The 12,338-nt window shown below is 35.9% G+C and overlaps 1 protein-coding gene across 3 annotated transcripts in view; it reads left to right on the forward strand.

Moving 5' to 3' along the window:
• The window catches only part of PDE4B (phosphodiesterase 4B), a 580,875-nt gene that overhangs the window by 188,318 nt on the left and 380,219 nt on the right, over positions 1–12,338 (forward strand). Inside the window, exon 1 of one of the 3 annotated variants that reach the window (XM_057552870.1) lies at positions 6,817–7,061. The exons of the other annotated variants lie outside the window; for them this stretch is intronic. Within the exon in view, the coding sequence (XP_057408853.1) occupies positions 6,826–7,061 (236 nt within the window). The 5' untranslated portion in view covers positions 6,817–6,825. Of the gene's footprint in view, positions 1–6,816; positions 7,062–12,338 lie in introns of those variants that run through there. 3 annotated transcript variants of the gene reach the window in all.

Consider the following 12,338-nt stretch of genomic DNA (forward strand, 5'->3'; position numbering starts at 1 on the left):
ACACTAGTCGCTCTTGGTAGATAAAATTCTATTTTCTTAATTATGAGTCAAAAAGCCATCATTATTAATGTTACTGAATTTTAAAAGTTTAATATGAATAGATTTAAAATTAACAAAATGTGTAATAAGTAAACAAATCTTGAAATTAAGTGAGCCAATCTTGATCTAACCCACTATTTTGGAAATATTTTCCATATTGATATGTATTCTGTACCCTTTTTAGACTCATGCAATTAAAATATTAATTTAGGAAAATTTTGTTTAGCTTGCAATTGTATATTTAAACACAAAATGGATCCCTGAAAATTATTCTCTTTTTAAGAGCAATGGAATGAATTTGACTTAATTTTCATGTGTGCTGTACTCTTTCTATGATCTCTGTAGTATCATAATTAATTGGTCTTACAGAGATAATTATTTACATTTAAAATTTTAAACTGTAGATTAATACTATACCATTTTTTCTTACATATTTCATAGAAGACTGCTGACAGGGTGGAAAGTAACAAAAAGATGAAAGCTCATTTTAGAGAAAGAGGTTTCCCCAAATGTGCCTTTGTTTTTAACATATATGTCCTTAATATCGTATTCATTTGAAATCACCCTTTAAGGTAATTTGCTGACAGGCTAGTATTATCTTTGGGAACTCAAGTACCCTCTTTTGATGCAGATTTTAAAACACCAAGGGAAGAGTTTCTCTCCTTGGTATCTGGCATATAGGTATCTGACTCATCCTTGCTAATATATCTTGATGTTAACAATGACCTGGGAAACAAAGAGAGGAGCGTCCTTAGTTTTTTTTTTTTGTCTATGCAGTCTGCCTTCATAGAATGTGCCCTTGTGAAAGAAGCACCTAATTACTCTGCCAAAACCAGAAAGCAGTGTGAAGAGAGGGCATAGCAAGTCTTTCCTGCCTGTATACCACCTAATGAACAGAGATTGCAATGCATAGGTATTCTGCTTTTGCATTGCAGTGAGGATATTAATAATAATGATAATAATGAGGATAATGATAATAAAAATTTTTTAAAGAACAAAGAAATGCTAGTTAAAATGGCAAAACATAGCCAAACGGCTATGATTTAGGAAGTTCATTTTGGAATCCTGTGTAAGATCAAGTATAAGAAGTTAGGATATTGACTGGACTAGCTTTCAAGACAGTAAGAAAAATCTGAGACTAGCAGGAGAACATGATTTGGGGCACTACCTTAATTTTCTATTCATATTTTCCATCAATAAATACTAATCAATCAAGATGCAATCTCAGGCTCTGGAGATACAAAGATAAGTAAAATATTGATAGCTTAGGTCCTTAGAGAGCTCATAGGTTAGTTCAGGAGACAAATGAAAATATTTACTATAGTATACTATGAAACATTCTGAGAGATGAATCCAGTGCTGGTGGAGTACATTAGGCCATTGTGTGGGCTTCTGCTTTTACTCTGAGTGTAATGTGGGGCCACTGGAGGGTTTTTCTTTCTTGAATAGGACAGTCTCTGAGAACCTTATGATACCATGCTCAAGCATTTAGAGTACAGGCTTCCCACTTCCTCCCTAGGATTCAGGTGACACTGAAGGTGGTTAAGGCTAAAACTGATCTTTCTGGAACATCAGTTTACTAATGATGAGTTATTAATTGTATCATATGGATAAAAGTGAAGCCTTCATATCATTGTATAAAAATAACATGCTAGATAACTTCACACTCAAGGCATTTAGGACTTGTGAATATATACTTCTAGTGACATGACTATACCACCCTAGGAGCCTGCATTCCCTCTTCTGTCTCATTAGGTATCTTCTGTTACAAAAAGCTTGGTGTAAGATCAACTCCTTAAATGCTATGCAATTTTGTGTCTTGATATTCTCATTTGAAAATGGGCAAAATAATGTGCATTCGGTCTACAAAATTTATTGAGTATCCACTCTGTGCCAAACTCTGTTCCATGTTCTAGAAATGAACAAGACTCAACCCAAGGACCTCATGGTTTAATACTGGGGGAAGTCCAACAAGCATTTCAATAGCACTTGTCTGATATGTTTGTAATGAGAACCAAATGAAACAATTTATTAAAAATGCTTACAATAATATCTGGCATCCAGGAGGTAAGCAATAAATGTAAATTCCTTCTTTATAACCTCTTAATTCTTAAGAGTGGTCAGCTAATTGTTCTTCTCCAAGATGGCTAGACAACTATTAATATTTTCATTCAGTTGAATGTTGTCTTTTCTTCAATCATGTTAGAATAATTCTCTAGTTCCATTTCTGCTAACTGAAATAGAGAAATTGGGATGAGTTGCCATCTGTGGTGAATAGGGTATTCTGTTGAAAGAGGCAACAGTTGTTTCTTGCTATTCTGTATTTACTTACTACCTTGTCTGACTGAAGGAAGAGCTTGTGTACTTTCTACTCAATTGAGTAGAGCCTAATGGCGGTGCTCAGATGGTGTGTTTTAAAAAAAGAAAACTGAATAATGATATAAATAAAGATACAATCCACAGTAATTTAACTGTTAATATTGACAGTCTTAAATCTGTTCCTCTTTAAAAAGAAACTTCTGAATAAACTCTGTCTTTTCAAACCTCTAGCTTTGTATTTACAGTAAATGTGAGCCATATTATATTGCATTTAATATTGTTATGTATAATATTATTGCACAGAATCAGTAGTTTTGTGCCTTTAAAATACTTTAGTTTTATAAGAACAGTTAGTTAAAAATTAGTCACTCAGTTCAGAGGAAATATATTCCAAGTTAACTTTTAAAGTCTGAAAGATACTGAATATAAAAAGAGTACAATTATTTTCATTTAAAATAAATTGATTACAAAGCTGTTACCTTTAAAAAACATTTTAACAATATTATAATACTTGCACTGTAAGTTTATCATTTTGTTTGGTTGAAATTAATTTGCTTTCCATTTCAATTTAATGAAAAATCAACGTTTTGATTTGTCTATAATATTTACACATAATACATTATTGACTGTTGTTGACCATACAACTCTATTCAGATCCTTGAATGATACTTTATGATGATAATTCTTGATTCTTGTTGCTTTGACAGGATGTGGATACCAGGAATTTCATTATTTAAAATTGAGACCTAGCTGTAATTGGAATTCGCAAGTAATTCCCAAGGTGAATTATCTGCACATTAATTAATTGACTCAGTTACTCATTTCTGCCTTTGAGGAGAAACAGCTAAGCATTACGTGTGGACAGGAGGGTTTTCACTTGGTTCTTTAGCTCCTTTCGAGGCACTCAGAAGGGCACAGTAACTCTATTTGCTTTCTTCTTGGCTTTTTCTCCTGTTCTCTGGCTCTCTCTCTCAAAACAGTGTATTCTTTGCTAAACTATTGCAGGGTGTTATTTGCTTTTACTGTGCTTTTGTTCTACATTTTCTTAGATAACATCTCCTGTTTTTTACCGTCTATATTCATCTTTTTAAAAAAATTATTTATTTATTTACTTATGGCTGTGTTGGGTCTTCGTTTCTGTGCGAGGGCTTTCTCTAGTTGCGGCGAACGGGGGCCACTCTTCATCGCGGTGCGCGGGCCTCTCACTATCGCGGCCTCTCGTTGCGGAGCGCAGGCTCAGCAATTGTGGCTCACGGGCCTAGTCGCTCCGCGGCATGTGGGATCTTCCCAGACCAGGGCTCGAACCCGTGTCCCCTGCATTGGCAGGCAGATTCGCAACCACCGCGCCACCAGGGAAGCCCTATAGTCATCTTTGATTTCAAAATTTAACACAGTATCAAGTTTTTCTATAGCATTTTGACTCTAGAAACAAACTTTTGTGCATATATCTGTAAACGTGCACTTCCTTTTCTCAGAGGTAACTAATTCAGACTTTAAAACAGTCTGGTTATCTTTTAAGTTTTGTATTTCAATTAGCTGTCTTTGGTATTCCTAAATGTTATTTAGAGTGGGTAGAATTAACCGACTTTACATATTTTTGAGAATTCTAATTCTTAGGATGATTCTCAAAATTTCTTTAACTGGGACATTGGCTGTCATAGTAGGCAAAGAGAGAATAATGTGAAGTGTCACATAATGTCACGTAAGTTGACAGTAAGAATTAGAAAGTAATTATAATTGTATCGCTATGCTGCTTTAGGTAAGTTTATGTCAACATTTCCTTATCTGATTCCCAGTTCACATACAGCTAAATCTGGGTTGTGAAATTTGCCATAATTTTGAGAGGGGTAAAAATCCCTAAAATGCTTATTGTGTTTTGGCAGCCTTAAAAAGTGAATAAGAGAAAGACTTCAAATGGCTATTTCATTTTTTTGCAAATAAGTCACTCTGAATATTGGCAGGTTCACATATTCTCACATTCCAGTTTTATATCCCATTATTGTTGGAAGAAAGTCCTAGCTTTGTTTTCATAATGCAGTAAATAATAGATAGCTTTAACTATATTTTCTCTCACGACATTACTAACAATTTATTCTCAAATAGAGCAGTTAAAATATCTTCAAATATATAAAGTGCGTGTGCTAGGGCTTTGCTGGACAAAATGACTCTGTTGACCTCTCTTATCGTATAATGTAAGAACATTCAATTGGGAATCAGAAAGCCTTGGTTTTAGCTTTTGCTCTAATGTCAACTACAAATAGGACTTTGGACAAGTCACTGAAGTTCTCTAGGTCTGTTTCCTTGTCTTTAAAATGAGGAGCCAAACAAGGTGATTACTGGGATTCACTCAAACTTTAAAATTCCATGACTTTGCTTTTGTTCGTAATATACTTTAGGGTACTATTGCAATACTTATATCCTTCCAAGGCAGTACCTGTAAACTCGGAGTTTAAATCCTTCCTATTAAGTTTAAACCATTTCCCCCAAGGGCTAGAGTGGGGTTTATTTTTTCCGATACACAGGTCATCGTCTGCTCTTATTCAGCCCTTTAGATATTCAGCCAGAGTATATGACATATATAAATGATTTTATAAACGTGGAAGTTCTCACGCCTTAGAGGAAAAAATGAATTTCTTGCTTTTTCACTGAAGTCTTACTGTGAATCATTCCTGAACTGTCACTCTCATTGAGTAGCCCCAGTTCTGTTTTGTCAAATTTGTGTGAGATCAGGCTGGCCCTAGTAGTAGACATTGCAGGTACAGAATTTCACAACATCTGTACACTTCAAGCACTAAAATATTCTTTTTACTTCTTTTAAAGTGTAGAAGCTGCATGCCAGTATATTTCTAAATGAAATTTCAGGTTACAATGATCTGCTTTGGAACTTGAGACATATTTTTGGACTCCCCTGCCCATATGTCTCACTGGCATGCCCTTGTGAACCAAGTACACACATGCTAGCAAGTAAAGATACCCACACACAGACACTGTTGTGCACATCTACCTGCACGTGCATGCGTGCACACACACATGCATGATGCTTGACTTTGGACCCTGCAGGTGAAACGGGGAGCGTTCATCTCTCCTGGTTGTTACCTCCATTTCCATTCTAGGGAACTTTGACTTTCAGAAGTGACTTTACATCTAACAGAGAGTGGCTGCTGTGGGCACCTCAGGGACAATGAAGTTAAGCAGAAGAATGAGGACAATTTTTATTGGATTAAAGATTAGTCTTTAAATTCCTTAGGGGAATGAACCAAATCTAATGTTTTCCTGTTAGCTGACACTTTCTATATGGATGCGGTTTTGGATCTTCTGGAGGGGAGAGAGAAAAAAAAAACTTTAGCAAATCAGCTCTTTCATTCAGAAATGGAATTTGGGGGGCTGTTTTAGCTAGGCTTTTTTTTTTTTTTTTTTTAAAGGATTTTTTTCTTATTTATTTATTTATTTATTTATTTATTTATTTATTTATTTATTTTTGGCTGTGTTGGGTCCTCGGTTCGTGCGAGGGCTTTCTCCAGCTGCGGCAAGCGGGGGCCACTCTTCATCGCGGTGCGGGGACCGCTCTTCATCGCGGTGCGCGGGCCCCTCTCCACCGCGGCCCCTCCCGTCGCGGGGCACAGGCTCCAGACGCGCAGGCTCAGCAACCGTGGCCCACGGGCCCAGCCGCTCCGCGGCATGTGGGATCCTCCCAGACCAGGGCTCGAACCCGTGTCCCCTGCACTAGCAGGCAGACTCCCAACCACTGCGCCACCAGGGAAGCCCTAGCTAGGCTTTTTGACAATCCCTGATTTAATGTTTTCACTGATGATGAGAGTGGGTTCACAAGTGTTGTGAAAATCTGGGCAATGGAGGGTGTTGTTGAGAGGGAAACAGAGTGCAGTTGTTTAAATAATCCTGGGCCAATAAGCATTTGGTAGGTGGAGTTACTGTTGTGTGCATTACAGAGAAAGATAATTCTGAATGAAGACTTTAAACATCGCACGTGCTGGATGGGCTCTGGTTCTGTGCTTTGTGCAAACAAAAATAGGTGACCGGGTTTTGCTTACTATCCATTAGTGGATGCAGCATGTTTGAAAAGATTTTTAAAAAAAAATACATGCAAAGGATTGATCAGAAGCCCTCATGAATATTTCATAAGTTGGTATATTCAGCTGAATGAATTCAGCGAGTGTCAGTGTGTAGCTTGCAGACAGACCTCATCCACAAGGAGGCTACTGACATAGGAAGCACTTTGGCGCATTTTCAGAGGCAAAGCCAGGCTGATAAAGCTCCTTGTGACAGCCTGACTTGCCATTCTTCGATTGTGCCGCTCTTGCTCTAAGCAGCTCCTACACTGGAGTCACAGCTTCCTAAATGAAACTGGGAACAGTTTGCAGACTTACCAGCCTCCTAACCTGCAGCTGTGTCTCTGCTATGTTTGAGGTTTTTGTTTTGGATGGTGAAAGCCAGCACTCCCTATAAGACATGACAGCAAAAGATTCTTCAAAAGAACTTACTGCTTCTGAATCTGAGGTTTGCATAAAGACTTTCAAGGAGCAAATGCACTTAGAACTTGAGCTTCCGAGGCTACCGGGAAACAGACCTACATCTCCTAAAATTTCTCCACGCAGTTCGCCAAGGAACTCACCATGCTTTTTCAGAAAGTTGCTGGTGAATAAAAGCATTCGGCAGCGTCGTCGCTTCACTGTGGCTCATACGTGGTAAGCTGGGACTTGGAGGTGTCTGGAGTGGTTTTCATTAGCAACAGTGATTTAGAAATGTAGCAAATAGGACATTTGAATTTTGTTCATAATACAGAACACATGTGTGAGATGAATGGCGAGCAGGTCAGCTGAAGAATACATAGTGCTCTGTGCATTAATGTCACTGTGCCACTAGCTGTTTCCAGATGAAATAAGCCTCTCACTGTAGAAGAGTCTTTAAAATTACTGCTTTTAAAAAAACACCTAGCTAATTCGAGGGCAACCGAGTATTGAAGGAGTTATAAAAATTCAGTTTTTTGTTTAATCTCTGTTGAGGTGATTGCTGACTTTTTTGTGTGTATCTTGTGGTTGTTGTTGATGATGTTTTTTAATAGTATATTTTTGGTACAAGCATAACTGATTCAATCTTCGTTTGGATTTATTTCTTGAGACAATGTATAAAGTCAAACTTAATTTACAGCATTGCCATTTTTGTAGTATGTAAACTAGTGGTTTTGATTTATTGCCTCTATCTTTATACTACTTAAGGAAAGGGAAAACTAAGTTCCCACTTCTGAAATTACATGGTTAATTAATTTTATTTATGATTCAAATTGCTATTATCTTTAAGAGATTCTTGTTGTAAAGAAGCGACATAAAATTTATAGATAATAATAAATAAATTCCCAATTTACTTGGGAATGCCCAAGTAAATTCCAGAACCCTCTGTAAAAACTGTATTGAGGCTGCCACCTTTAATATATATGTTATGTACAATAGAGTAGCTTCCTTAAACCAGTATAATAACCGAATACAAGGAAAAGCACAAAAGAAATTTTGAAACTTTAATTGTAAAAGCTAGGCCTTTTCAGATTTCTTTGAAGGTTATATTTTCTTTCAGATTAATATACCTTTCAAAATTGGGTACCTATAATTTTTATTTACCAGGGACCATAGCAGTGCAGGGAGCTATTACCTCTTAAAGACATTTCTAGCACAGGGATTTTGACTGCATACTAGATTGCCAACCAACATTATAAACTGAGGATATCTGGTTTTCGAAAATTAATATTTACTTGAATTCTGTTTTTTTACTCGTCTGAAATGTTTGTCTGCCTAATCTACTGCACAGTATATTGGCAAATTCTAGTTACCCCTGGAAATATGTAGCTTGCCTTTGATGGGCACCACATGTTAAAGCCAGTACACATACTTTACCTAGCTAAAAATGATATGGTTATTTTTGTTTTCTGACAATGCACTGTTGTTCACATAATTGCTTTATTGGGGAACTTTTTTGGTCATCTTTTTGATGAGTTAAATCTTACTTAATTGTAATCTCATATTTGTAGAGTCCACGTGATTAGTTTTTCAAAACCTACCAGTGGTAGCATTTAATAAATAGAAGGTTTATATATAAGTATGTACTGATTTGAGGAAGTCTTGTGTCTCATGATTTACCCCACCCCTAATGTGTGTGTATTTGCACATAGTTTGCTAAGTAGTATAACTGAATAGGAGAAGGTATATAAGTATATTGTTAATTAGTTCTCATAAAAGGAATAAAGGTGAGAAAACATATAATTAGATAATAGACTCATATGTTTTACTAGTTGGGTTAATAATTTGAAAAGAAGGATACTTAATTTTAAGTAACTGATTTTCAGATAGTGGTAAATCTTCATAAAACCTTGGTAATATTTCCTTATTGAAGAGTTCCTGAATATAATAACATGACCTTTCTTTTACTTAGAATAGATTTTTGATGTGCTAGGAAGGTAGAGCTATAAATACTGAATTTTTTCTTTTCAAAAGAACCCAAATTTTAAAATGACTAAAGAGCCAGTTTCACTCCTGCATAATACAAATTTTCTTGCAGCAAATTACACAAAGAACAATTAAATGGTATTTGAGGTTACTTATGCTATTAAAGTGATCTTTTTCGAGCTAAGTTAAAAAAAATTTTCTGCAAATTGCTAAAAAACAAAACACATGACTTTGGTATGATGTACCATAATATAGGTTTAAAGAATCCACTAACCATCAAACTTATAAAATAACTTTAATTATTACCATGATTCATTTTCACCCGTTCTTACCTACCAACTCACACACTCCTCTTCTTCTGTTTCTTAGAAAAGTTGTATCACAGTTTGTTTTAACTCCTAAGTCTATATTTATATTTATTTCTATTGTTTTATCTGAGTGCATGTTTAATATTTTTCAAATTTATTTTCATGAAACATTCAATGAAAATTTCTTTTCATAAAATACACACATATGTATTTGAATGACTTTTTCACTAATCCTAAAAATTATGTGCTTCTTTTTTTAAGCATCATGTGTAATTTACACGAGGAAATAAGAGCATAAGTACTTTATTTTTGCCTCTTTGTCATGATGAAATGTAACCATTCTTTCACGATCAACAACTGGTATTTTCCAAACCTTGCATTTAAGTTAGAAAATCCAAGATATGCACTGAGAAGTCTCCAAAAACATGTTATTACTTTACAGTAGACAGTAGATGTCTTTTAAGAAGACTGGATTGTTTTGGTTCCAGCCTTGAAATTAAAGTAATTTTCATGATGAAGCTAAACAATGCAGGGGATGCAGTTTATATCGAAACCCACTGAACAATTTTTTTTATCTTCAGTTATTTGTAGATTTCATATTTTGGTCAGATGAATGTGTAGTTCTGGTTTTGAAAACCCAAGTTATGAAGTGTGGATTAATGGCAGAAGATTTAAGAAACACTTGTGAAATACTGACTCTGGGATTATTTTTAAAATCTCTGACAAATAGTAAATATTCAATGTGTTGTCACTAATCAGAGTATTTACGCAATCCTAAATCTGGAAGGAATTTGGGTGATTATCTCATTGCTTCCTTTTACCCTTGGGCAGGACCACAATTACTCCATCTTTGACATATGGGAATCTGGCCTATTTTTAAGACTCTGGAGAAAGCAGTTCTATAACCTCACTTAGTACACAGTCTTACTACTTCATAGTCCAGGTATTGAATTATATATGTATTTATATATATATATATATATATATATATATATATATATATATATATATATATATAATTTTTTTGGTCTTCAATGGATATAAAGAAAAAATTTATAAGAACTTACATGAAAATAAAGATCATTATTAACCAGTCCCAGGATTTCTTTTTTCACTCAACATGTATAATTGAGCACTGCTGTGAGCAAGAAAAGTAAAAAATGCTGATTTGATCTGCATGGATTCCAACACCTACTATACTTTAGGTTCTTTACTAGAATGTTCACATGTATTATCTCATTGAAGTTTCATTTGGGAGATAAGAATACTCTAAATGTGTGTTCTTTTCAATATTGCTTGCTGCAGATATAAAAATGTTCTGAGTTGCTTTAGCTTCTTCCAAGTATTTCTACTCCATTAATCATTATTTTGACTCTGTACCATTATCCCAAATTTCTAAATTCTTCTTTGAATTGTGAAACCAAGAAGTGGACACCAAACTCCATGTTAGTTGAAATGAGACAATATAGATAAAAAACATATCCTACACTGCAAAATGTCAGTGGAATGTCGAGCATTGATGAGTGGGGAAATTAATGCCACATTCCTTAAGGTCGCCATATTATTGATCCCTAGCCCCAAATCAGGGGTGACAACTCCTGAGACATAAGCTTATCCTCCTTGTCTTATGGGGCCTGCTCGTTCTTGACTGGCACTTGCCACAGGGTGTCCAGCTTTGTCAACCTTCTCTCCCTTGCTCACGTTCCAACCTCAGTCATCAGTTCTCCTCCATTATCAGCAGCATGATGCTCTGTGACGGAAGCTACTGGTGCTGGTCCTGAGTACATCCCAGGCCTACCACACTGCTCTTGAAGAGCAGATGGATTGGTGAGCACCACTCTGTCTGTCTGTCCCTGCTTGCGCATGGGATATGCTTCACAGAGGACAATATGCTGTCAGAGTTAGTATTAGAAAGAAGGCTTAGGTTTTTCTTCCTTTTCCCCATTTAGTTCTACCTGTACCTTGGAAATATTTCCTCATTTTATCAAAGGTTCATGAAATGTGCACTTTTGTGCCTCACATTTGACCACAAAAGTATTAAAAGGCATAGTTCATACTCTAAAGGAACTTACCCCTGACAAGACAAAGCTAGAATAACTGGAGAACAGTAAAATGAAAGTGATGAATAGTATATGCTTAACCTTTCTCTGAACCTTTAAGCACATCTACTGTCTTATACAATTTAGTCCTAGTTTGTTAGCTAAATCTACTAAATCTGTGCATTGTGTTATTCTTAAATTTCCTTGAATTATTTCCTAGCAGTATTGGACATTTTTTTGAGAAATATCTGTCTTTAAATATTTACTGATTCAACATTTGATTGAACAAAACATTTGTTGAGAGCCTACTATGCCCTGGGCCCTACTCTGGGAGATACAAAATGAGAAAGATAGAGCCCTTGGCTTCAAAGAATGCATATACCCCCGGAAGACAAACTTATGCATTAATAATTAATTAATGGTGTATAAATAATGCTGTTGAAGAATGACACTCAACTTGTCATAAGAGCAGAAGAAATAAATACCGCTAGAAAGTGAGTCAATGTGTTGGGGAAGGTTTGGAGAAGAGATGACATTTGTAGAATGAATAGGAGTTTTTGAGGAGAAGAGTGGGCAGGAGGGCATTTTTCTTTTTTTTTTTTTTTGGCCAAAGAAACAATAATAGGAAAATTCCATCAACAAATAACAGTAATAATAGCTCACATTTATTTTGGCACTAAAAATGCATCTGGCATTGTTTTAAATATATTCACTTATTTTATGCTATAAAAGGCCCATGGGTTATATACTGTTACTTCCATTTTATCAGAAAATGAATGAAGCACAGGGACGACAAGTAATTTGCCCAAAATTACACAGCAAGTAAGGGGCTGAGTTGGGATTTGACTCAGAGCGTGGGGGAAGGTGAGCAAAGTTCATTGGAGTTACAGCCTAAAGTGCAAGGTGGGAGAGATAGGAAGTCAGACTCTGCCTATAGATTGCAGCCATACCCTAGGGCTTCCAATGTCATGAACTTGGGGCTTTATTCCATCATCAGTGGGGAGCCACTGCAAGTTTGTGAGAAGGGGATTGCCATAAATAGCTTTTACTTTGGAACGATGTTTTGCACTCCATTGTGGAGAGTGGATTGGAAGATGAGATGATTAGAAGGAGGGGGAAAAGGGAGAATGTGCATTTGAGAGATAATGACTTCTAATTATTGTGTATATCCCAAAACATCG

This window comes from Balaenoptera acutorostrata, chromosome 1 (assembly GCF_949987535.1).
Source record: "Balaenoptera acutorostrata chromosome 1, mBalAcu1.1, whole genome shotgun sequence".
In the NCBI taxonomy this organism is placed as follows: domain Eukaryota; kingdom Metazoa; phylum Chordata; class Mammalia; order Artiodactyla; family Balaenopteridae; genus Balaenoptera; species Balaenoptera acutorostrata.